The 27,978-nt window shown below is 44.1% G+C and overlaps 1 protein-coding gene across 9 annotated transcripts in view; it reads right to left on the bottom strand.

The window, feature by feature from the left end:
• The window catches only part of LOC147701201 (sialoadhesin-like), a 473,651-nt gene that overhangs the window by 324,296 nt on the left and 121,377 nt on the right, over positions 1 to 27,978 (bottom strand). For all 9 annotated transcript variants that reach the window (XM_086929948.1, XM_086929946.1, XM_086929954.1 and 6 more), the window contains one exon: positions 18,637 to 18,984. In XM_086929948.1, coding sequence (XP_086786074.1) covers positions 18,637 to 18,984 — 348 coding nt within the window. The remainder of the gene's footprint in view (positions 1 to 18,636; positions 18,985 to 27,978) is intronic.

Here is a 27,978-nt window from a genome sequence, read left to right as displayed (position 1 = left end):
GCCTCTGCCTACCCCGGTTGATATCATGGCAATGATCCCTTGGCTAAACGAATACCCAGATCATATCTCCGCTGGGGTGTTGCGAGATGGTTTCTCATATGGTTTCCGCTTCCCGGCGGGGGATTTTCAGGGTGAGGCACAATGTAAGAATCAACTATCGGTGCTGCAGAATGTGGCGGTGGTACAAGCAAAGATTGGTAAAGAGGTGGCCCGAGGTCGGGTTGCTGGACCATACGACAACCCGCCTGTGGTTGATTTTGTTTGTTCACCCCTGGGTGTAGTTCCCAAAAAAGATCCGGGGGAATTCAGGTTAATTCATAATTTGTCGGCTCCAAGGGGTCTTTCGGTGAACGATGCGATTGACCCGGGAGTTTGTTCAGTGCGGTACGCATCTTTCGATGAGGCCGTCGCCATTTTGAATCGCCTAGGGCCCGGGGCGCTGATGGCTAAATCAGATATCGAGTCAGCGTTCCGGTTGCTCCCGGTACACCCAGACGATCAGCGTCTTCTTGGTTTCATGTTTCAAGGGCGCTATTACATGGATAAATGTATGCCAATGGGTTGCTCCATATCTTGTGCGTATTTTGAGAGATTCAGTTGTTTTTTGCAGTGGGCTTTCACAAGAACGACAGGATTTGCACATGTGATACATTATCTTGATGATTTTCTATTCCTGGGGCCAGCCGGGGACATAGAGTGTGCACAAGCCTTGAATGAATTTTGTGAACTTATGAGACGCTTTGGTGTGCCGTTGGCACCCGGTAAGACAGTGGGGCCGTCTACTTTGCTCGAGTTTCTTGGAATAGAGCTCGATTCCGAAGAGGGGTGCTTCCGCTTGCCTAAGGAAAAGGTGACGAAATTCAGGGCATCGCTGGAAACATGTATCAGTGAGACAAAAGTAAGATTGCATCAGTTGCAGCAGGTTGTGGGTCAACTAAATTTTGCCCTTAGAGTAATGCCAATGGCGCGCCCATTTTCCCGCTCTATCGCTCAGGCCATGGTTGGCCTTAAGGAAGGCCACCACCCCACAAGGCTCTCGGTAACAAGTTAATGCATACAGGGTGGTGTGGAGTGCAAAAAACGATGGATTTAGGCCCAGATCCTTGTACTGGGGTGAATGTAAGACATTGATCTACATTCTGTCCATCAAATTGTTTTTTGTAATTTTCTCCCTGAGTGTACTGGGGTAGCTCAGACGTGGGTCCCAGAGCCTCCACACCACTGGAGTCAAGCTAGCCGGGCTGATGAGAGGTGTTACCTCGAAACCGGTCCGGTCCTCGGATGCTTGATTCCAGTCTGGGAAAGATATGGCTGTTGTAGTTCGGACTGGACTGTTCCCATGGGGCACAGGGTCAGAGCTGATTTGCATAAAGCCATTATCTGACCCAGGGTGGTGTGGAGTGCAAAAAACGATGGATTTAGGCCCAGATCCTTGTACTGGGGTGAATGTAAGACATTGATCTACATTCTGTCCATCAAATTGTTTTTTGTAATTTAGTCGATTCCTGCCCACCTATAAACAGGAGATCTCAATTTATGGTACGAGAGGCAAAAAAGCTAGGCTTCTTGGAGCCCAGATTTGGGCTCCAATCTCTGGTTGGTATTCTAACGTGAGGCTTCCTGTTATCTCTGTCCTGATTTGATTGATCTATGTATGTCTAATTTATTTATCTTTTGTACATTTAATGAATTTGTATTATTGAATCCCCTGATTTGAATTTTGTTCAATAAAAAATAAAAAAATAAAAAATAAATAAAAATGTTCGGCTCAGCAAGCTGAAATCAGAGCTTTAAAGATGGCACTTGAAAATGCCGAACGTGAATTCCCGACACTAATCGTGTGCGATTCTCATTTTTGCGTCAATTCTTACAATAATGATTTGCAGAACTGGATTCAAAACGATTACAAAGATGACACAGGTGTCACAATCAAGCAGAAAATGCTTTGGAAACAAGTAGTTCTTTTACAAAAAGAACTACAAAAGATTCACGTGATACACACTCTGAGTCATCAACGTGATGGCGTTCACGTTGTAGCGAATTCATTGGCTAACACAGCCACAGCGGAAGCAACTAAACCGGCTTCCGTAGCCACAAAAAAGCGTTCAGAAAAATACATAGACGGGGAAACGATGCTGGCGGTAAAAACGTCTTCAAAAAACGACTGTGCAGCACTACCCGTGAACTATCCACTCAATTATACATACGTAATTGATGCAAACTCCGTTCCTTTTGCTCGAATCCCTGGAGTGGGGGACAGGGTAATTCCAAACACGAATCGGAGAAAGCTATTAATAGCAGACGCACACATAGGTGAAGGTCCAAGGCACAAACAGATGAAGGAATCTCTGACTGAATTACTATCAGAGTATTGGTGGCCGGGAATGAGCCTGCACCATTACAAATTTTGAAAAGTACCAGCGCACATCCCTTCTAGTTACTATTCTCCAAATAGCATTTAGCCATTACAACTCAGAAGACAAGTAATTTCCCAAACTCCTCATAGTCCTCAAAAAGACATGTACAATGTTCATTATTATTCCAAGTCCATTTATTTATAATTCCTTTCTTTTGCCACACCGTCACAGCCGACGCGCGTTTCGCCCTCCGCTGGCTTTTTCAAGGCAAAAAGATTATATGGTGAGCAGAAAAGTTTTTCAGTCAACAAGATATCGTATAGCCTGAATGGGAATTGATCCTTTAAGACTTTTGTATTGTACACCTGGAGTAAGGCTTGTGAAGTATGAAGTCAAATCTTCCGTTCTTTGGTAAGTAACAAGAATGGAGTCCCGTTTCGTTAGGTTTGGCCAAACCTAACGAAGCGGGACTCCATACGAACGACGTGAGAACACGCTATGGCAATGGGACTTATCATGGCTCCATCAAATATGTATGTCTAACCCAGGGTGGTGTGGAGTGCAAAAAAACGATGGATTTGGGCCCAGATCTTTTGACTGGGGGAATGTGTGACATTGATCCACATTCGGTCCATCACTTGTTGTTTTTGCAATTGCCGCCCTAAGTGCGCTGGGGATGCCCAGACGTGGGTCCCAGGCACTCCACACCACTTGGAGTCAAGCTAGCCGGGCTGATGAGAGGTGTTGCCTCGAAACCGGTCCGGTCCTCGGATGCTTGATTCCGTTCTGGGAAGGACATGGCTTTTGTAGTTCGGACTGGACTGTTCCCATGGGGCAACAGGGTCAGAGCTGATTTGCATATCGCCATTGTCTAACCCAGGGTGGTGTGGAGTGCAAAAAAACGATGGATTTGGGCCCAGATCTTTTGACTGGGGGAATGTGTGACATTGATCCACATTCGGTCCATCACTTGTTGTTTTAGGAATCGACTAAGCCACATCTGAAATGTGGGTGGCTCAGGGTCCTTCCATCGGGCAGCAAGAATAATACGGAAGATTGCGGTACCTAAATAGATGGTCCTTTGTTTCTCAATGCTATGACCGAGGGAATCGTCATGACCCATCAGATAAAAAGTTACTGAATCTCGTACATTCCGTCCAAATACCTGGGCCCAAAATCCCATAATCATTACCTTTAATAAGTCCAATTTGGGCCATTCGGCGAGCATATGAATTAAATTCGCTTGAGGTTGTCTGCATCTTGGGCAGTTGTCATTGGCCCGTAAACCCCAGGAAAATAATTTTGCAGGTGTATAATAAAGGTTGTAAATGACTCTATAATATTGGGCTTTAAGATTAGAGGCGATAAACAATTTTGATGAAAGGGCCAAGGAAGAATCAATGTTGATATTTGGATTACCTAACCTTGCAGCCCAAGCTTGCTCAACCCGCTCTAAACCATCCACAGCATTTTCGATCAGCATCTGATATAGGCTGCCAATGCTAGTAGAGCGTTTCCCGATGATTGAAAAAAAATGAATACTATCTAATTTGATTCTGGGGATACAGTTGCGAATACTTGTAAGCACCTGAAAGTATTTGAGGAAATCGGTAGTTGGAATAGTATACTTCGGCTGCAGCCACTCAAATAAGGAAGAAGTTTCTCGACCAAGAAAATCACCAACTGTGTTAATGCCTAGAATTTCCCACTTCCGAGAGGTACTATCATTAAGGCAGGCCGAAAGAATCGAACTACGCCATAAAGGGATGTATTTTGTGAATTTGGGGATAGCTAGTTGTTTAGATATAGATTTCCAAACCTTCCACGCATCTGTGACTACCTTTAACTTATTTTTATTGTAGTATGATGGTTCAACCTGCCTTAAGAATAGCCCTTGGCATTTGTCCCCAAGACTCAACTCATAAATGGAAGGGATATAAAATTCCATAGTAGTTAAGATAGTTGCTTTACAATTTAACAGAGGACCCATATGTTGAATAAGTGTTGCCCATATATATAGAGTTAGGCTAGGGATAGCTAATCCCCCCCTGTCTTGAGGTAAAGTCAAAAGTGGTAAGGCTCTTCTAATCTTCCTAAAGCTCCAGTTGAACTTAGACATGGAGGAGTCAAGGATCTTAATAAAACTACCTCCAGCCAATAGCGGGATTGCTCGAAACAGGTAAAGTATCCTTGGAAAGACATTCATTTTTAGATAATTGGCCCTTCCGATTATAGAAAGATGTAAATTATCCACTCTCCTAAGGTCAGTTTTTATTTTATTAATCAAAGGAGTATAATTAAGATGGTTAATTTCATTCACATCTGGGGACAGGCAAACACCTAAATAAGTAGCCTGTTTCACTTTATAGGGACTCTCAAATATAGTGTTATTTGTACAAAGGACCATTGTTTTATCCCTATTAAGGGAATAACCTGAAAAGGAGCCAAAGGTCTGGGTGACTAACTCAATTTCCTGGATTGCGTCAGCAGGATTAGTAGTTAAGACAGCCACGTCATCGGCATACGCCAACATTTTTGTTGAAAACAGACCTACCTTAACAGGTTGAATAATGGGTGAGGAAAGCAACTTTAAAATTAGGGGATTGATATAAAGGGCAAATATTATCGGGGAGCAGGGACTTTCCATCAATTCTGCCTCGTACCTCTTTGTATCTCAATAAACTCCGACTCAGAACCACAGATGGAAAGTTTTGCCTTTGGATCAACATATAAGGCCTTTAGAGCTTTAATGAACTTGTTCCCGAAGTTATTAAGTTCCAGGATGTTCCACAAAAATTGCCAAGAGACACGGTCAAATGCCTTCTCGGCATCGAGAAGGGTCATCGACATCTCACCCCCCTGTGGCGCCCATGATGTCAAATAGGGAAATGACTCTCCGGGTATGATCCGTGGTACCCTTCCCGGGAATAAAGCCATGCTGCCACGTGGAGACAAGATGCTTGACAACCCCACTCAGCCAATTAGCTAGGATCTTGGCGTAGAGTTTTGAGTCGGAGTTTATAAGAGATATGGGCCTGTATGAGGATGGGAGCTGGGGCGGCTTGCCTTTTTTAGAGAAGATCGCTATATTGGTGTGTTTCCAGGATTCAGGCGGTGTTGCATGATACTGAACCTCCAGAAACAGATCTAGTAAGTAGGGGAGTATTTGTTTACCCAGAACCTTATAAAGGTCCAAAGGGATTTTGTCCGGACCTGCAGCTTTACCGTTTGCGAGATCAGAGAGTGCAAGCTCCAGCTCCGTGATTAAGATTTCTCTTTCAAGATCTTCTTTGACTGATTCCTCAATCAGGATATTGAGGTCTAGGTCTGGGATCCAGTTGCTAAGGAAAGTTTTTATATCTCTACCAGAATGTAGATCTTCGCTTTGGTATAACTTTTGATAATACTTCCGGAAAATCCCTACAATATCCTGTGAGGAGGTGTATTGCTGGCCCTCGTACTCAATCTGCTTCATCTTATTATGAGATTGTTTTTGGCGTGTTCGAAGGGCTAATTGCCTGCCTACATTTTCTCCGGATTCATATATGCTACTTTTATTTGCTTGGTATGTTTCAGCAGCTTTCCGGGTTAAGGAGCTATTGATTTCAGTCTTCAACACTAATATTTTTTTAAGAGTATCAGAAGATGGATCTCCTTGATGGATCTGGGTAGCATGATAAGCCTCAAAATTAGATAATTCCAGCTTAAGCTTCAGGTTGATGTTATCCTCTATCTTTTTTCGTTTGGCCACAAACGAGATAGTTTCACCCCTTAATGCAGCTTTGAAACAGTCCCAAACAATCAATCTAGGTGCGCTAAATTGATTGCAGTCGAAGAACCCCTGGGCCCAAGATGTTATATATTCAGAGTTAACTAGAAGTTTTCTATCAAAGGACTATTTGGCCTTAGGTCTTACAAAACTGGAGAAGTCAAAAATAAGGGTAAGTGCATTGTGATCAGAAATCGTTTTTGGAGACTTGATTATATCCAACAGATCCAAATCCTCTAAAGATGTCATAATATAGTCAATTCGGACATACTTGTTGTGCGGGTATGAGAAATACGTAAATCCGAAATAATTTTTTTTCCTCAAGTCCCAGACAACAAGTAGATTGTGACTATCCATCAATTGGTGTAAGGCCCTATATACCTTAGGCTTATGTCCTTTATAATTCGGAGGTGATTGGTTATCTATAAAGGTCCCTAAGGCAATATTAAAATCTCCACCAAGGATAAGAGGACCAGGCCAAGAGGCCAGTTCTATTTCTAGATCACTAAACACTAGGGGATCATCCAGTTTTGATCCGTATATTGTGCAAATAATAAGGCCTGATTTTAATTGAGCTATAGCCCATCTGCCGTGTTTGTCGGCCAATCTGCGTCTAGGATCACCGATTGCAGGTTTTGCTAAAATAGCGACCCCCCGTATTTTGGTGTTTGAGAGGTGGCTACGATCACATTGTACCCCGGAATCTTTAGCAATTCTTTGTCACATTCTGCAATTTGGGTCTCCTGTAAGCATAGAATATCAACAGGATCTTGTCGTAGTAATTGATATAATTGCGCCCTTTTATTTCTATCGTTAAGACCTGCGATATTCCAGCTGCAGAGTTTTACTCTCCCCATCTAGGATGGTAGATCCCAACCCTGGCCTTGAAAAAACAATAAAGTATGTAACAACAGATAGCAAGCCACAAATTCATAATCTGATTCCTCCTTAATACCACCGTTTGATCCCACATACATAGAAAAACTTGACATTGTCTTATTTGAGTGAAATTGCTCATTTTTGTGAATTTTCCCCTCCCCCTACCCACCACCCCCCTCCGCACACCAACCACCAAGGAATTTAGACTCTAAAAAGAGTCTGTGGTGATGGAGAGAGGATCCCTGACCAGTACCACTAGCAAAGAACTTATATGTTCAAAAACCCATAGGATTGAGAAAGTGCAAAAGTAATAAATCAGAGATTGAATAGAGAAAAATCGAAGAAAAATTTAGAGAAAAGAGAATATAATGCATGAAGCGGGGGAAAGAGACATAAAAGTAGGGAGGTGCCACAAAAGAAGACAGATAACAGAACGGGGTGGGTATTTTAGCATCCACAGACCTATTATCATGATTGTCAAAATTATATCTGTATATATAAATGTTGCTATAAGTCTCTTATACTTCTTAAATGTCCAAGGCTCTTCTTCTACAAAGATGTATGCCGGATAGATAGCTACCAAATAGCCAACAAAAACAGAAAGAATATTAGCCTGTAAGATACTACAAACGGACTCTCTACTGACCTATAGCCATCCCTAGTTCACTCTGACCCCTTCATCCCTACTCAGTCTCAACATATTCTAGATATTCAATTATTCATTTGTTAGCATGATGTCAAAACTTAGGTCAGACTATCTAAAAATGCCTTAGCTTTTATTTCTGAAGTGAAAAATTTAGCCTGGCCATTATAAATAACTTTCAGCTTAGCAGGGTTGTTAAGATACACCTGGGCTTTTTTTTCCAAAAAGGGTTTGATCAGTTGGCGAAGGCACCATCTCCTCGCCACGGTGGTGTGGCAAAAATCGGGCCTAACAAAGTACGAAATAGAGTCTCTGCTACGCCCAGCTTCGGGTCTCACTTTGTCAGCAATAGACTGGCGGAGAAGAAAGTTTCCGAAATATACCAAGACTGCACACGGGTATCCGCCCTGCGGTGAAGAGGCCTGCAAGGTAAATGGAATTCTATGAACTCGTTGGACTTCCAAGTCCCAATTCCAGGACGTGAGCTCAGGGAGTGTGTCTTTAAATAGCTGAACAATGAAAGTACATAGATCATCGCCCTCAATTTTTTCAGGAATTCCGAGGACACGGAGAATATTGTGCCGAAGGCGATTTTCTATGTCCTCCAGCTTCCATCTGACATCCTTTAGTTCTGCTTCGTGGGCTTCCACCCGCTCTTGAGTAACTGTGGCTTCTGCTTCGTTGGTCACTATACGATCTTCCATCTCAGTCATTCTTATATTAGAAGCCGCAACAGATTTTGAGAGTTTTCAAACTATGCCCTGTACCTTGTGTAGAGCTATTTGTGCCCTGCGACCATCCCTCGAAGTCTGCTCCCGATGGGAGGCGATAGCCTGGAGAACTGTATCCATTACAGTAGTCAATGTGGCACTTTGCTGGTCTGTAGAGGCGGATAGCTCAGGATGAGATATGGAAGCATGCTCCTGGGAATTAAGGGCTGGTGCTGGAGAGTAATTCCAGGTTAGTCCTGACGCACCATGGTGGCTCCTTTTCTTCCTCAACACAGTTCTCCTACTCCCCCTAGATTCGCCCTGGGCTGGGTCATGGTCACTTTCCGTTGCACTGGTATCAGAGCCAGTGTTAATTTCTGAATCTAAGTCTGAGTCATGTGACCACCTGGGATCTTCGAGACCCTCAGATATTGAGTAGAAGTCAGATGGGTCTCTGTCAGTGTCCAGCGAGTTAGATGCTGTACGGTCCTTGCGAGCTTTCCCCCTAGGATCTGGAGGCTCAATGCTATGCACCATATTCTTAGGTGTATTTGATGCACTAGTCAAAGACATGCCAGTAATCATCCCCGTTTCAAGAGAGGAGGCCACCAGAGGTTGCACGACCGCTTCAGCATCAGCTTCAGCTTCAGCTTCATTAAGCAATATCAATGAGTTTATTAGGGGTAGCGTTGAGTTAGGATTTTCCAAATCCAAGTACACGGGAGACACAGACACAGACACAATGGCCACAGGGGTAGGGGTAGGAGAAGGCAAAACATGAGATGAAGTCTGTAGATCCGTACCTTCAGAATCTGAGGTCATCTGTTCTCCCAAAGCCTGCGGGCGATTAGCCTTGTTCACTCCTGAAGCGATCGGGTTTCCACTTGCCAATGCATCATCAGGCTTCTCAGCCGCTTCCCCCTCTTGGTCCTGAGTGAGAGCACCACCTCCTGGCAACATTTTCTCAGCCTCTCCTGCAGTCGTCAGTTCAGAGGAGGAGCCTGCCGCCATGGGCTGATCCGCCGTAATCGGTGTTGTAATTGTCGGCAGGTGAGTGGGAGAGGGAACAGCACCGGGCGTTTTCCATAGAAGTTCCACAACCGAGGGGCCCGGTCCGGGTGTAGACGGCAGTTGCTTGGAGGATTTGGTTTGCTTCACCGGGGCTTGGGCCAGGAGTTTCCTCGGAACTCAGCACGCCACCTCGCTTTAGTGCTAGCTCTCGGTCTCGGACAGCCTGCTTCGCCGCTCGCGTCTTAGAAGCGGCAGCCAGTGCAGCAGCGTTCTTCGGGGCCATTTTCTCGCTACTGACTCGAAGCACAGAGTCAGCGCTGGGGGAATAGGTAGTATCTATTACACCCACAGAGCTAGTTTGCAGATTACTAGCGGTGCTGCTAGCGGCGGTTTCGCCAAACTGGGTACGTCTGACGAGTCTCAGCACAGCAAATCCAATGAGTGAGGAGAGAAAGGATAAACGAGAACGTAGCGCCAAGACCGCTGTTATATCCTCTGGGTCTTTAGTATAGAGTCCGAGTCCCTCCATCCAGCTTACAGCAGTCGGACAAAAAATAGGTTGAGCGTTATTTTATTGGCTATTGCGTTTCTCTTGTATCCAGAATTTTGCTCGATTATTAGCCCCGCATCAGGTTAGGTGTCTTTTCCGCTTTGATCTTCCTCCGAAAGGACGGCAAGCTCCTCTCAATCCATCACAAATAGGCACTGGTCAGCGGAGCGTCTCACCGCGGTCTAGAACGCCGCTGCCATCTTGCCTCTCCGTAGTGAGTCCGAGCCGAACATTTTCTCAGTGATTCAGTTTTTGTTATTTTCGGTCTGAATTTACCGCAGAGCCAGCGACCTTTAACAATCGCGCAGGCTGCATTGTAGGATTTATCATCTACATTGTAATGCTGTACAAATCTGTCTGTATAGATTATAGAAGAGTACTGTTGGAGAGGCAGGATTTCGATTGGCAGAGGATATTCTTTTTCGTATTTTAAATCATTCCGTTTTTTCATGTTCGGGACATAGTAGTATTTCACTTTTTCAGTTTCAAGAGAATTTTCCCACTGTATCCATTTTGGATCCAGTGCCACTGTTTTTAGATTCACTGGGCTGAATAGCGCCTCGAAGGCTGATTCTGCTGTAAATACAGTTATTCCTTTGCCTTGTGCTTGTGGATCTTTCTCTTGCTACAGCCGTCTGAACTGCCTTTACAGTATTTTCTGTAAGACTGAATGTTTTTTCTGCTTGTGTGTACAAATGTGATTTGTAAGCTATTGGTACCGTTTCTCCCTCGTTCGAGGTTAGGTACGTGAATCCGCATCTTCCTTGGATGACTCGGATTACAAGATTGCATGTATTGTCACGTGTCTCTAATTTAGTTTTAGCTAACATGTCTGTTTGCAGCGATCTCAAAATTTCTGTGTGTTTTTGAGTCCAGTTGATTGGTTTAAAATCAGGTTTTATTAATTCATAGAGAGGTTTAACCCTCTCTGCATAGTTTAGAATGTAGGTTCTTCCGAAATTCAGAAAGCCTAGAATCTATTGTAAGTTCTTCAGCGTTTTTGGGGGTTGGAGTACAGCGCACTTTTCTAAGAAATTGTCCGCTAGTCTTTTGCCTTCACTTGATAATTCGTATCCTAAAAATAGGACAGTTAGATGGGCAATTCGTGACTTTTTAAAGTTGAATTTGTTACCCTCTGCTGCAAACCCAAGTATTATGGGGTTTACTCTTTTCAAGTGAGTATCCAAGTCGTCGTCTGTGAGATAGATGTCATCGACATATGATAATGCCTCATTATCATATATTTGTAGTAACTCTGTTACTCTAGCTGAGAATAATCCTGGGCTGTTCTTGAATCCCTGTGGGAGTCGACAGAAATTTTTCTGTGTACCCATTATTGAGAAAGCGGTCAAATACCTGCTTTCGGGTGCAATGTTTTGACAAAAGAATCCATTAGAGATGTCTAATGTTGTTTTTTATTTTTTGCGAACTATGTTATTCATCAGTGCTGCACTGTGCGAGTTCTGTACCGCAAATGTTTTGCAACACGAGTTAAGATGTCTGTAGTCCACTACTAGACGATATGAATTGTCTGGTTTGGAGACAGGAAACAAAGGATTGTTCATTTGAGAGGCGCATATTTCAATCACCCCCTGGTATTCAAGTTGATCTAAAATCTCCCTGACCTGTTTCTTAGCTTCTTGCTTAACTGGATACTGCCTTTGTGCAGTAGGTTGACTTTTTAACTGGATTTTGTGAGGAGAAGAGTCCTCATCCCATCTATAAATAATTTTTCAGGATTTTCAAGTAGTTGGGGTTTTACTGGTTTCCCACCCAAACTAGCTCTACCTAATTCTTCATAGCATTTTTCTATGATTCCGGCAAGTTCAATTGGTTGATCTGTTATATCTGTTTCTTTCAATTTCTGGCGGATCGCCACAGATGCTGCTTCTACTTTTATGTTGGCTAGTAATATAGCCGAGACCTGCTTGAAGTCTTTCAGTAATTTCATACCAAGAGTTAAAGCAGGTTCTGGACCGTATTCGTTCTGAATCTGTTTTAGCACATCTGGTATTACTGCTATGGACGGAACACCATGTGTTTTTGTGTAAACGGAAGCAAAGACTGTACCCCAAGTGTCACAGTCCTCCACATGTGGTGCGACCCCCATTGGAAGGCAGATAGTCAGAATTCTGTGTTTCTCAATAGGGGTAGTTTTCGGGAATACTGCCTCTATTTGAGTTATTTTCTGTGCTAACCAGAAAGGAATTTGTTCCCGTTTTATGGGTGTTTTACCAAGACATGATTGTATGTTCTGTGGTGTAATTTTATTTGTGTTCCCCTGATGAGGGGTCAGCTGTGGAATACTAACAGCTGTTTGGACTGTTGCAGTCCACATTACATATTGGACTAACTGTCTATGTATTTTAATTAGTAATTTTAGCTGTGATAAAAGTTCTTCTTTTGACATTTTATCAATGTCTGGATGTGGTGTGTAGCTGGCTAGAACCGGCCACGTTGCTCCTGGTCTACCTAGTGGACCGAGCCTGGTAATGTGATCATTATGTTTTAGGGCGCCTTTAAACCAGAGCAGGTGCTCTTGGTATTTTAATGGGATTTCAATCTCCTCGAAAGGAGCTTATTCATCCGGTGGATCCTCTATTTTGTAATAGTGGAATTTGTGTGTTGTAGCATTTGCCGCTGGAAAGTTTATCCATGAATAGAATAACTCTGTCTGCCGATATTCGTGTGCCTCTATCACAAAAATGACTGTACCGCCTTGTGCTGTCAGTCTGTTTTCTATAAGTTTTAAAGTTATAGGTTTTCTTAAATTTACCGGAATGATAATTGCATTCGGTTCATTAATTCGTGTATCATCGGACCCTGTTGATTCGCGTCTACTGCGACTTCATTGGTTCCGTTGTTTTCTACTGACATTGTATTAATGAAAGTTTGCAGAGCAGGTCTCCAAGGAGACAAAGATTAGGTGCACAATATTTTGGAACACTGTATCCTTCAACGTTGACTAAACCAGAAACTCTACATAGAAATCTCTTCCTACTAAGTTCCGGTGGATTTTAACCTTTCACCCACTCCAGACGTCTATTGGAGTATTTACGGGAGAAAGGGTCTGTGTGAAAAAAGCACAACTGAGTTACTCTAACGTCTTGCGTTAGTTTTATCGCCTTACCAAACGTTGGGCGCCATGTAGTGTAGTTCCTATTTTCCCTATAGGCCCTGCGCATTGGAATAACATAAACAGCAGTGTAAACGTAGGACTGAGGTCTTCTAGATCTCTACTGACTATGTTAAACTTAATTTAGGTTTGCGCCGGCTAGCTCAGAGGTCACTGGAAACTTTCTTGACTGAATAGGAAGTGATCAGCTTCCCTGGCTCAGACTAGAAGGGATTCAGCTTCCGACAACCACTTAAACATGACAACTTTGCTCCTCAGAATAAGAGTCAATCTCTAGAGTCGTGTGAAACAATAGACAGCTATTTCACTCAGTCAGTTGTGCAGATTTAATTTCACCAGGCACCAGGGTGCAGAGAATAGAGAGACGGGCGTTTTCAATAAAAGATATTATTTATTGAGCAGTCTTTCTTCTCATGCAAGAGAAATGAATTGCCACAATTGCAAGACTTGTTATAATAAAAAGTGCGTACAGTAAAAGGAGTATTATGAAATAATACTGTAAAAGCATTGATATGGTTTCTTAGCCATAAGGTTGTTAAGATGAATAAAATATATACAATATATACATTCATATATACATTGGCTAACGAGCTCAACTGGTGCTTCTAACTACGCCTACCCGGTGTACCTGACCTAAGCCTAATACGTGGGAGGGAGTAAGTAGCAGTTTGAGTTAAGTTGGTTTTGCCAAGAGTCTGATTCAAGAATTCTCTCTAAGGGTTTAGTCAGCACCGTACCTCTGGAATAGAATGTAGGAGGTCTGGTATCTCCTGTCAGGACCCGATATTCCAGTCACCCGCAAGGGTAGGCTGGAAATGCCGGAGCTGGATTTTCTCGGCAGGAGAAAAGACAGCGTCTTTCTCAGCGCGTCAAAGAGGAGGGGGAGCGTCCGTGGGCTTCTCGCATCTGCTGGGCTCTCTACAAGGGGACAGCTGTTCTGCTCCAGTATTCACCACCACCGTGTGTTTGCTTAAGGCAACGTTGGTATATTTATACCTGAAAGGTGCCGAGTTTGAGGTAGGTGTTGGACATAAGACGTCAATAAAGATGTCACTAAGAACTGGCCGTTCTTACAGTGCTTGCAGAAGTTCTATTACAAATCAAAACAAAGCAAGCGGGGCTTTCCCAGGTTGCTGGGGGTTTGGTATGTCAAAAGAACTCGGTGTGCTATCTAGGAATCTAAGGAAGTGGCTTCTGCTGTGTCATGGATTGTCATGAACTGCAGAGGCGAGTTACTGAAATATGGCTCTGATTATAATGCCATTATAGGGATATGTATCGATTATAGCCGTATAGGGGCATAAGGTCATGATATTGATCGGGGTCCTAGATAAAACACATCTCCTGTCCTTATGTACGCAGATGACTGCCTCCTTGTGGCCAGAATGGGCTAAGCCTTCAAAAACGTTTAGATCTATTTTATTATACTATAGAGTTTATGTTGGTCTCCTCACAGTGCTTAGTAGGATTCGGCAATGGAGATAGCTATAGAGTCTTACAATTTAATGTCATCTACAGAAACTTTTATTTCTCCCTTTTTTTGCTTTTTCTATGGGAAATATTTACAAAGAAACAACACAGCATGGCGCTGCAAGCCATTGAGCAGCACCATTCTGTGTCATTTAAAAATTGCATAAATGCACCATATTTACAAGAATACGGTGCACCGATGTGTTTTCGCTGGTGCTAAAAAATCTTCCTAGAGCCAACACAAACACACTTGCGCCATTGTGCAAGGTGGCTGCTTTTCAGAGATGATTGTTTCTGTGCAGGGAGGGATACCTTCCTGCAAGGAAACAATCGTTAAAGGTGATATGCTCCTACTATGTGTGCTGCGGCACACATAGAAAGAGCATAAATGAGGAGAAATGAAAGTATTTCTTCTCGTTGCACCGCTCTAACACATGTTTTTTAATGTCATTAGTGTTTGGCGCAGGCTCGGATTTACAGATCCATGTAAATCCAGGGCAGCATAAAAAACAATGAGTGTTGCGGTAGAACGCCCACTAAACACCCATAGTACGCCCATTTGATTCAGAAAACTGTATGAAAGGGTATAATATTTATAATGCGGTGTTAAACATTTCAACGTGGTTTGGCTGCATTGTAAATATGGAACAGAGCATTGCGCCACCGGAGCATCGTAAAAAGTGATGCTCCTGTGGCACAATGCCCTTGTAAATATATCCTTAGAAAGAGCAAATTGCCTTTAATCACCTTTAATAAGTATGTGCAGGACAGTGCCCCTTTCTGCACCTAAACAATCATCCCTGGATTGACGCTAGGCAGCTTTTTAAGTGCCGTGCCAAGGGAAAGGCCATGGGTGTGCCATATTCTTGTGAATATAATGCATCCCTGCTAGGGTGACCAGATGTCCCGCTTTTCTCCAGATAATCCCTGTTTTCAAAGGGCTATCTCAGCGTCCCAATGCTTTTCCTAATTTTCAATAAATGTCCGAGTTTACAGGACAAAGACAAAGTCCTTCTGTGAAGCAGAAATGAAACTACACTCTCTTTTCTAGAGATGCCACCAACATGATTTAATGCATTATCTGCATATTTCAGACAGCACAGGAGGAGGTCAGCTGTGTGCTTGCAGCAGAAGGAAGACAGAGTGGGGAGGAAGGCAGGGGTCATAGGGTGGAGGTCCTCCCACAGCTAATGTTATATAATGTAGCCCTGCAAATGCATGTGAATATATATCTATATAGATATATACAGTCTTTAAATGGGCTGGTACTGTCGGGTACTGAGTACCAGCATTTTTTTATTTTGAGAGGGAGACTACAGGTACTTCACAAGGGAAATGTAATACTTTTAATAGGAGAGTAACAGTACTTTTCTGAAACAAGCAGGTACTCTGCTACAGTGTACCTGCACTTCTTTTTTGCCATTTCAAGCACTGGATATACCTATACATACATGCATATACAAACACACATACATTTACATGGCTACACAAAAACTGGGACACACCAGACATAAAAATAATACAAAAGACTTCAGACCTACTTTTATGCCTGACCTGTCCCGGTTTTTGCTTCTCAAAATCTAGTCAACTTAATCCCTGCATTTTTTGGTCGAGGTCAGACAGCGCTTGCGCTGTCTGGAAGATCTGTTGTATGTAGTTTGTGTGATCTGGAGACCAGCTCCAGGACTGGTCTGCTTCCCCCTTTGCTTAGGGACTTTTTTCTATCCAACTACCTCTATTTTACTGACAGAAAACGACCAGTAGAGGTCAGTAAAATACCAGAATTCATTTCTGCTTGTTCAACTTCCTCTAAAGAAGTTTGATAGAGAACGACCAGTAGAGGTCAGTAAACTCCCAGAATTGCTTTCTGCTTAGGAACTTTCTTTTTTTATTTTTCTTGCAACTGCCTCTATTTAACTTTCTTGATAGAAAATAACCAGCAGAGATCAGTAAAATATCAAAATCACTTTAGCATTCCCTAGATTCCAGGCCATACACCCGTAGACAATAATCTTTTTTCAATTCTTGTATTTCCAATTATATGACCACCGAAGGGGCTGCTTTTATATTAAAAACAGAGCTTTTGACAATCCAATTTTCCACTGATAGGCAGTATTTCTCTCCATATGTTCCCATATCTGGCGTATTCCGCAGTTTAATGCTTATTTGCCCTCCATGTTAGAGAACAGTAGATGTTTCAGCACCCAGGCTAATGTGCTGCATAGCTAAATGCATATAAGGTCCCAAAGGCAAGAACGATACCATGGCAAATGCTTTAGTTATGTTCGATCATTGTTGAAAATGGTTGGGGATGAGCAAGGTTATTGAAAAGCACACACACACCGGGCAACCAGAGACCACCCTCTACCTAGGGTTGTTTTTCTTCTGGTATACTTCAATGGTTGCTTTCTTTCACCTTTGTAGTATGCTGCTTTTTTCACTATATCAGTTTAAATGTAGAATTTTCTTATAGGGCACTTATCAGCTATGTCCTTCTCCTCTGGTGTGTGTGCAGGATGTCTTAGTGATTGTACTGTGGCTGAGTTATGTTTGGACCTAAAGTGTCTCTTTCTCTCTGTATGAGGGTATAACAAGGGGTTGGCACTCTTTGTTTGTCAAGTGCATGGATAGAGAGAACTCTTCTAATGAATGTCTGAGAAAGGTGGCAGAGCTGGCTGAGCACAGGCTGATTGGGTGGTCATGTGTATGGATTTTGTTTTAGGGTTGAGCCCGGGCAGCGCATGTACTGCTCTGCAAGGCATGCTGTATTCAGGTAAGGAGTTGAAGCTCCGCAACTCTCTGCCCATATTTTTTATTTGCTTGGGTCATTGTCCACTGCAAATTGTGGCTATTCATTGGTCAATAGGCTTGGTAGTCCCTTCTTAGTACCGCCTTATCTCATTTTCTAACCTCCCATGGCAACAACCCCTGTTACTTGTGAAGATACTTGGTAGGCTTTAATTACAGCCTCCAGGCACTAATTTCTCAAATACCTTTGTCAGCCGGCAGGACATGCTCTCTCCCAATGCTTTTTTAAAGAATTTACAGCAAGGGCGATGAACACATTTGCAATGCAATGTGTCTCGCATTTGGGAGAGTTTAAGCTAGTGGCATTGTAATGACAGTTCCTTATATTTGTTTAAAACACGTAAATTAAAGGCATTGCACAAACACTCATAAATTTGAGATCTATTGCATTGCAAATACTTGTTTAACTGAGGTGGCGCTGCTAAATTGCTTGCAGCGCCGCCTCATTTCTTTGTAAATGTGCCCCATAGATTTTTTGTGATCCAGTAAAAACAGCACCCGTTCACTTGCAAAGTACCTATTGTAATGTGTGCTTTTGAACTTGTACAGTTGGAGTGGAGAAGTGTGGCTCAATGGTTAGAGCGGCAGACCCCGATGCAGAGATCTAGCCCGGTACCAGGGTTCAATTCCCTTCCTCGGCGGGTCTTGTGCTCAAAATTCCACGGACCTGATAATTCTCGCCTCGGTGCCTATTCCAATCACAGAGTCTCACTCTGCAACTCGGGGCAATAGCTTGCTTAATCTCCACAATGGCCCCCACAACGCTAAGGATGCCTGGCCTCCACCTTGGGGGTGCCCAAGAGTGGACGCCTCACAGGGAAAGCCAGGATGGGTTCCACAGCGGTATTCGTACAAGCGCCTTGAGACCCTTGTGGGTGAGTAGTGTGCTATACAAGTATCAATTTACATTCATATTTTTTACAGTTGTGGCCGGTAGTCAAATAGATTGAGCTCACGACTGTCAGTTCGGCTTGTAGTCACATCTAGTTTATCACACACCATAACATAGTCCTGAGCTCTCGGTTTGGTCTCATGCTGTATTCATAAGAGCATGTGTATGAGCAGTGTCCTAGCTATCAATGGTGCAGCAGGTTTTATGGCACCGGGGCCTAGATACTGCAGGGGCCCAGTGAACCCCAATAAGGCCTTGTTTATTCGATCTAGGGCTATTTTCATTGCGTACGTCTGCAAATCTAGACCTTTGCTGTGATCCAGAGCCAAGATCCACGCACTAGTCGAACAGTACTGCGGATTTTCTATTTAAACATTTCACTCTTCAATATGGCCGCTGCAGCGCACTGACCTGAAACTTCGACTGAAACTCTGTGGCTGTACGACAGGTCAATCAGAGGGTAATAGTCATCAGCATCTTCTCTAGTCACGCTGTTTATCTGTAGGGTGCAGTTGTGATCTTCCAAATCACCCACGAGAAGAGCGCGTCCTTTATACCGAGGCAACACGTTCGTTGGGCCCTTGTTGTTATAGACCTCTGGGTACGAGTTACTCCTCCACAGGATCCAGGCGAATGTCAGACGTCTGTCAATGGAACCGGTGAACGTGCAGGGGATCACCAGGCAGGAGCCCTCGAGCGCCGTGATCTGTCGAGGCACAGAGAAGGACCACTGCAGGAGGACCGGCTGCCAAAGAAGCACTGCAGAAGGAAGAAGAGAGGATGTAGCGCTGGTTAGATCACAATATTACACTACAACCCACCCGCAGACAGGTGCAATGAAACTGCTCACTGTTGGCGTCAGTTTTCAGTCCAAAACAAGGGAGCAACCAGGTGGGAAAGGATGGATGGACGAGTCACCAAATGGCCAGGCCTTTCCTAAACAGTTTTTTTCATTTCCAGTCATATAATGTACACAACCTAAACAAGGAACAGACAATAACATCCTAACAAACAATTTATTACGATGTCAATGTTCTTTCCCCCATCCTCAAAGCAACAGACACCACCAGAGAGAGCTTTGTTACAAGATGGCTACTAAAATGGGTTAGTAATACCGAGCCCAGTATTTCCAATATCAGGTTGTGTTACCCCCTCATTTGCTGGTGGTTGTGAGTTAGAGATATTGAATGGAAATAACATGAGAGTTTTAGTACTACATGTTCAGTCACTCCATATTTTCCCAAATTTTAGGAACCTTCCTATTCATAATTTACACCTGTTCTCAGCCGGTGAGATTGGTCACCGGGAAAGGAGGGGGCATTACTGTGTGTAGTTATTACTAGGTTATCAGGCAATTATGCACCTGGTAATACCTGTAACTGAGAAGAGTTGACTTACCTTATTAGGCCACTATAAACTACATCTTCGAAAACCATGCGACAATATGCCTAAAAAAACCAACATATCACACTGGTGTCCAACATCTCAACAGACAACACCATACTGCTTCACAACAGGCAAAACCATACGGTTTCACAACAGGCAATACAATACTGCTTCACAACATACTCTCAATGTCACATTAGGCCATACTATATAACTTCACTCTGCATCTCACCATTCAAGACTACTCAATGTCATATATTATTATGCAACACCACAACAGACTAAAACATGTATAACTTAAGAGAGGCGCCAGATGTTGGCAGTAATCCACACCGTGGGGCAAACACTCTTTACTCCATACATATACGAATTGCAAGGAGCTCACAACATGAAATATTCAACACAAGAAGACACAAATCGATTTTTTTCCTTTAAAATTCATTCATTGTGGCAATGTGGTAGCTGGGGCAGGTGGGCCTGCACTTGGTTGGCATGCAAGGAAACCTACTATCCCACTATATTACTGAATAACTAACACACAGGAGAGTCTAGGGTCATGTAACACACAGTGTTTCTGCCACCAGTAAATAGGGGCAGCATGGGGGATTAAACACTTCTATGCGGACCATATGTCAGATTTATGCCCAAAAGAATTCAATTTTTTTTTCATGGGGATGGCTGCAGTATGCAGGCTGTTGGTCCCAGGTAGGCGGAACATCTTTTGGAGCATTATGAGTAGGAGTCTTAGCACAATGCAGGATGGGATGCCACCATCCCATTTTTTAATATACATATTGACCACCCTGGTGTCTAGTGGACTTTTCTGCCTCCCTCTCTTCTCCATCATGGGCAGATTGGGGCACATCCCACTATCCCTCCTCAGGAAGGCAAGAAAGAGCTAAAAAGTCTGGCAAGTGAGAAAAAGTCAATTGAGAGGTGTAGACAAATGAACACAGAGATAGATGATAAAGAGAGTGACAGTGCACACATGCCTGCAAATTTAACTTGCCAAAATACTCCCTTTTGACAGGCCTAAACACGCCTTAAAAGTAGGACATGTGAAAGTTTTATTTCAACCATGTCATTACAGTGACAAATCCCCTAAAGCTATTTTCACTTTACTAGGTTTAACTGTTCTATAGCAAAGTATTGAGATGCAATATTAACATTATTAATATTATCTTTACCTAGGAAACAGTTAATTATTGGACGTTTTCAAGTACGTATTAGAGCCTCACTTTACTTGTAGAGTCGGATTTCTAATAAATATTTTGAAAAGGTGCTTTTAGAAAGTTACCTTTTCCCTGTCTAAGCCCATTTGCATCAGCTTCCAACTCTCACCTTTGAGATGAATAGCCCCTTTTGATTGGATATCCACTTGCCCCCAGAGCTGAGACGTAAGCCTTGGGTGTGGGGAAGTGTTCTATTCTGCTTGGGAGGATGACCATCTGGGTTGTGCCCAGGAACTTAATTAACTTAAAAGAGGCCTATCCTGTCACAGGCAAATGTTATCTGACACTTTGGCAGGGCCCTCTTTTGTCCACCTGGTCAGACAAGCACTAATCCCATTGGAGAGAAGCTGAGCCCAGAACTAGTATGACATGACCACATAGGTGGGATTGTTCAGTTTTCTTTTCTTGCCATGCCTCTGGGTTGACAAATAAAGAAAAAAAGGGAGTACTGTATTCCAATTAAAATAAGGTATGAAGGCCATATATATATATATAACATGTTGCAAAAACAGTAATGCAGATAAAAGTTTAAATATTCACACCGTTATACAATTCAAACACCCTGCTGTCACGACAAAAGATTTAGGAATTCTTCAATTTAAAGATTTCATAAATAGCATCAATAAGGTGACCAATTTCAATCGGTGAAAAGATGCTCTGTGTGATGGCGCAGTGAAGGTGACAATCAATGAAAACATTTGCAAAAGAAAGTACAGTGCGCATAAACAAAATACTACAACAATTTGAAAAGAAACCCCTCAAGCAACAAAATGGTAAATGGGTTTCTCAAAGTCCAATCATAAAAATAAAATGTTATTTAGATAGAACTGTTCATATTTTGACCCCTAGAGTTTTTGACAGGTTCTTCCTCAGGACACAATTGTAGCAACATACAAAAAGAAATAGGAATTGTCAAAACTGAACGATGATGGTATGAAAGAAGCAAAAATCCAAAGGATAAATCCCATCTAACTGCTCACCTTATCCAAAAGGAACCAGACATGCCTAAAACGTATGGGACCATCCATGTCCTATGTCAATCACCTATCAAATTGAAAACTGAAATTACAATCACTGAAAACAAGCATTGGAAATGCAATAGGTCTCGCATTAGAAAAGTTGGAGCTAGTGGTCTTGTAAATGACAAATATTTTATTTATTTTTTTGTTTTTTAAAATAGCTAAATTGATAGCTTTGTCATTTACAATGCCAATAGTTATAACTTTCGCGAATGTGACATCTATAGCATTTGGAATGCAACATGTTTTGTATTTACGTGACTTAGATGGCAGCTCTGGTCGTTAGGCCACATCTCTAGAGAGCAGGAGAGTGCAGCAGGGGAGAGAAGCACAGCAATGCAATAGGTCTCGCATTAGGAAAGTTTGAGCTATTGGTATTGTAAAGGACACATTTTTTATTTATGTGCTTGTTTGAAAATAGCGAAATAAATAGCTTTGTTATTTACAATGCCAATAGTTGTATCTTTCGCAAATGTGACACCTATTGTAACACAACATGTGTTGTAGCACTGAGTGGTGTGAGGGTGAGGGGTGTGAGGGTGAAGGGGTGTGAGGGTGAGGGTGAGTGGGTGTGTGAGGGTGTGAGGGTGATGGTGAGTGAGGGGGTGTGAGGGTGAGGGTGTGTGACTGTGTGTGAGGGTGAGGGTGTGTGAGGGCGAGTGAGGGTGTGTGAGGGGGTGAGGGTGAGGGTTAGGGGGTGTGAGGGTGAGGGTGTGAGGGTGACTGAGGGTGTGTGAGGGTGAGGGGATGAGGGTAAGGGTGTGTGAGGGTGAGGGGGGGTGAAGGTGAGAGGGTGCAAGGGTGAGGGGGGGTGAGGGTGTATGAGGATGTGTGAGGGTGTGTGAGGGTGAGAGGCTGAGTGAGGGTGAGAGGGTTGTGGGGGGGTGAGGGTGTGAGTGTGAGTGAGGGTGTGTGAGCTGTATAGATGGTTTGCAAAGTATGGTAGACTGCATGCATTTGTGCTTGCTGCAGACAGCACAGAAATTAACAGCTAACAGTCCACCAAACCATAAAACAGGCAAGCAGCCCAAAAACATGCCCACACTATACACTTTGACCGGTCAAGCCAGCCCCATTGGGCACTGCCAGACTACCCTATAGGCAGGGCTACTGGAATTATGAGGCAAGGGAGGACCAAATTATGAGGCAATTTTGACTAAATAGTGTGACAAGAAAGCGTATATAATTCTACGTGATGCGGCATGTTTTGTTTTGAAGTGACTGAGCTACAAACTATTTTTTGGGGTTCAAATCTGCAGATTATACAGCAGATTATGGATTAAGTGGAAACTGGGGCAAATCTGTAACTGTGCGGAAAACACAGCAACAGCAGAATTGCATAGTTCTGGTGTACTTCCCTGCTTACAGCCAGGGCAGTTAGCACCTAACCATCACTGCTCAACCAGGACCATTCGATGTTTCCTTCCAAGCCTGCACGGTCCTCCGGACACCGCGCTGCTACCCATCCTGCATTCCTCTCCACTTATTTAAACGAAGCCCCATTTACTCACTGTTGCACGTGGGTGTGTGCCTGCCTCCGTGCGAGCCCAGGATAGCCTATGTGGGCTTCCCTCATGCCAGCACGACAAACGGAGGCAGGAGAGCGGCAGCAGCTACCAGCGGGGGCAGAGCAGAGGAATCCCGAAGACTGCAGTGGGGAAAAGGCGGTCGGGAAAACAACGGGGGTGAGGGCAGCAGAAGAGAGATGGTGGGCACAAGGCGGTATCAGAGAGCGATAGAAAAGGCGAGGCAAGGGGAAACGAGTAGACAAGAAAGGACCGGGCGGGGGCGAGCGGCAGTGTCAATTAAAAGATTGAGAAAGGAGGTAACGAGAAACAGAAGCGAGATGATTAGACTGAAAGGGCAGCAGTGGGGATATATGAGGGATGAGAAGTAGAAAGAGAGGAGAGACACACTGTGGGAAATAAAAGAGAGAGGGCAGCTAAGATCTCTGGTGGCACATATTTTAGTGAAAACAATCTATTTCCCGCTGCTACGACCAAGGTGTATTCGCCCAGTTAAATGCAATTCACTTGAATGGGTTTTAGAGTTTGGGTAGTTTATCACAACAAGACGGAGGGCATTGCTGTGGGGAGGGGGGAGGCGAAATGCGACATGGCCGCAGCAGGGGGCGGAGCGGGTAGAGCGGCGATGAGGGAGAGACACGCCTGGTGGCCGTGAATAGTGTGAAGCAGCAGGGGCCTTTGAAGTGAAGCTAAGCTTCACTTCAAAGGTGTGGGAGGAGTGCGGCTGAGGCAGAGCACACGCTGGGGGAAGCTTGTGGGGCGGAGCGGGAAGATCTACTGGGGAACAGATGGCTGGTGATTTGATGCAGTGCATGCGCATTTTAGGTCAATGCGCTTGCGCATTGACCTAAAAGCGCACGGGCACAGCATCAAATCACCAGTTTAGTTAAACCTCTGTTTAAGCCCCTATAGTCTTGCTCCGCTCAATGCGCATGCGCATTGAGAGGCGAGACCTAAAAACAAGGTACACATTTGACTGGGAATAGAGGACCTAGCAAAGCAAAGTGCCCAACTCCAGGATATACTGCTAATCCCATGATAAAACACAATGAGAAAGATGCCAGGTTATTGTGCAGCCATCGAACAGGGATAACAAATCACCATGGTAGGGAACAGGAATGAGTCGTCTGAGCCATAACGTGGTGTAAACTAGGCAATGTTTAGGGTTAGCCAAGGATGTATTACTTTGAAATTTGCATAGATTACCATCCATGTCAGTGGGAAACCGTATACTATTTACTACAGGAGAGAGAGGATGAATCCTCCACACATCTCATGAGAAACATAAGGGTAGCGTCATTTATACCACCATCGCTCTTCCTATAAGTAAAAAAAAACATCCAGAAAGTGAGGCCATGATGAGGCTTGTTTCCAGTCCAGGGAAGATCTGACTTGGCCATTCGGCTGGACTGATCCCATAGGGAACTGGGTCAAGACAGATTTTCATATGGCTAGGTCAAAACTGGAATGGCATGGGGAGCAAAAAATGATGGGTTTAGGCCCATATCTCTGTACTGGGTGAATTGTTCTTTTTACATTTGTCACCTTGAGTGGGAAGGGCATGTCCAGATGTGGGTCCCGTGCTCTCCATGCCACTGGAGTCAAGCTAGCGTGGCTGATACGGGGTGAAGCCACAAAACCAGTCCTAGGATGCTTGTTTCCAGTCCAGGGCGGACCTGGCTTGGCAGTTCGGGCTAGACTGTTCCCATGGGGAACAGGGTCGTGACTGATTTGCATATGGCTGGGTCTGAACTGGAATGGCACGGGGAGCAAAAAAACAAAGGATTTAGGCCCAGGTCTTTGTATTTGAGTGAATGTATGACATTGTTCAGCATTCTTTCCATAAATTGATCTTTTTGAATGGTGAGGAAGCAAGCACAATACAAACAGAAAAATGAAAGATTAATAAAAGAGGCTCCAATTTTGGCACATACCAGTATGCCGCAGTCATAACTCCAAGGTCTTCATGGTCAACCTACACATTTAAGTTCCAGAATGAACCCAGACTAGTGTTGAAATAGGTACGATGGAAATATAGGCTAAAACCATGTGCTAGGCTGTATAATTTAGTGGGCAGCATGTTGGAGTGCTCATGATTAAGCATGGGCGAATTTTGCGAATCTGGTGTTCGCAAATTTGCGTATTTGTGAACTCGCAAACCACAAAATCCGTGAATTCTTGCGAATTTGCGGAATTTTTTTGTGTTTGCAAGGGTTTCTGCCAGTTCACGAGGGTTTGGTACCAGATCGCAATTGCGCACTTACTTGTCGGCTCGCAACGGTCGCGACTATGTTGTTTCTACGTCTGGTTCATCATCACAGGTTCCCAGCACCCTTTGTTTCACCACTGCCACCCTCTGTTTCACCCATGCCACCCTCTGTTACATCAATGCCACCCGCTGGTTCATCATCACTGTAGATTATGGGGGGGAAAAGCAAGCACACCTGCCCTGCTTCGACTGACATGAATTAATTTGGGGTTGGTTTATTAATGTGTCACTGTTTTAAAATTCCAGGTCTGGCACCTGCTTCCTTATCAGTAATTTGCTTTCTGTTGCAGTGCAATTTTTTTTTCCAGGACCTTTGTGGCCTACTTGTAGCTATTCTATGAGCCTGCTGTGAGGGTCAGAGCAGGGTCATACAATTGTTGCAACTAGCAAATGAACTCTGGAGGGGCCCCAGTCAGGAAGCACTACAGGGAATGGTTACTAATGATGAGTTTGAACTCTTGCACCTGCTGAGTGCTTTCAGTTTTGCAAAACTCGTTTTTATGCAATTTCGCGGGATTCGCAGGGCGCAAACTTGTGCGAGTTCGGATTTGGAAGCCGCAAATTCGTGCGAATATGCATTTTTTTTTTGCGGCGTGTTAGTTCGCAAGGTTTTGTGCATTTTAGCGAGCCGCTTGTAGCGCAAGGGGCAAAGTTACCCTCGCGGTCGTTCAAGGGCGCAGCCATCTTGTTTGCATGACGTATTTCCGTTTCCGGGCGCGAAGTGTAATATCGCAAAGTGTGCGGCTTGCTAGTACAATTTCGCGGGTGTTCGCGAGGGAAATCTCACGCAAACCTACCCGCGCGGTCGTGAACGGGCGCGGCCATCTTGTTTCTCATTCATTTTTGATCTATTTTACTTATTATCTATCTCTCTATTTTTCTTGCTCTCTATTTTTGTGTTTTCTGCTACTTTTGGTTAATTTTAAACTACTTTTTTCAACTCTTTACTTTTCTGCTCTTCCCTATTCTATTTTCTTTATTATTTAGCTTCCTTTCTGCCCAGACCATGGTGAAGGGAGCCGGGAAGCATCCTGAGGAGGGGAAGGGTCCCGCACCCCGTGCCTGGCTCCCGTGTGGGCGTTTGAGGGGGGAGCAGGTCATACCCCGGGAGATCTTCAGCCCGGAGGAGGTGGCCGCACTAATTTTTTATGTTCAGCGCCGCCTCCCCAGGACCATCATGGCAGGCGGCAAGATCGGTAGCGGGTACGGGAACCGGGAGCGCCGGAAGCGGTGGGTGAAGGTGTGCCGTGCCATGTACCACCACTCTCGGGTCCGGCGCACCTACAACCAGGCCACCCACCGCTGGACGGATGTCCTGGACCGTGAACGCGATCTGCTCGACCTGCTTGGCCTTGAGATCCCCGGGCTTGGTGAGTAGTAGTAGCTATTTCTTTACTACTCTGTTTTCTCCTGCTCTGTGTGTTATTATATTGCAAATTCTTGTTTTTTACCAAGAGCAATAATGCTGCTCATTACATTGTCGGTAAATTATACTTCAAAATCTTCTGTGCATTTCAGGTGCACTGCTCTCCTTCTCAGTAGTGTTGCTACTATGCTTATTTGTTTTCGATTTTGTTTTCATTTCATTGGCCTGTGAAATTATGTATGAGTGTAGTTTAAAGAACTGCGTAATGCTAGACACTAAGGTTCAGATTTTTAATTACCGGCGCAACCCTGCAAAGTAGCAAGGATGCGCCAGAAATTGTGCGCCACGCCACCATCACCCATGGTGTGCCGTATTTACAATGCGGCGCACCATGGGCCCAAAACGTCACCAAAGCGTTACGCATCTGTGCCGTAAAGGCGGCGCATTGCTGGAGTTGCGTCGCAATGATGGCGCAGCTGCATCAATGCTCTGGGGTGCCCTATCTCCCCAATGCTGCGTCAAGCCATACGTCTGCTTCAAGCAGGCGCAGGGTTTGAGTCACGTATCATTGTCCTCAAAGTGACTGATTGAAATCTTGTGGATTTCCCTCAGCCACTTTTAGGATGCGTTCCTGCACAGGAACGCCCTCCCTTGCGCCAGAACGCCCCCTGATTGCGCAGGGCTTTACAACGTGATGCATCTCCGATATGCGTCACGTTGTTAATATACGCCGCACCATTGCGCCTCTTTTGTTCTGCCGCTGCGTCACAAAAGTCACGCAACAATGGAGCAAAAGAGCCGCAAGGGGTTTCTAAATCAGCCCCTACAGACTCCAGTCCAGTCCTTCCTATGTACACATGGCGATAAGAAGAAATAGTGGTGGTGGATTGATAGTTTGAGTATTTTAATGACTGGTTAATGTAGTAGGAAACTTTAGTGTTGTTGCTGATCTGCA

Source organism: Lissotriton vulgaris, chromosome 7, assembly GCF_964263255.1.
Source record: "Lissotriton vulgaris chromosome 7, aLisVul1.2, whole genome shotgun sequence".
NCBI lineage: Eukaryota > Metazoa > Chordata > Amphibia > Caudata > Salamandridae > Lissotriton > Lissotriton vulgaris.
This window is presented reverse-complemented; position numbering and strand designations above follow the sequence as displayed.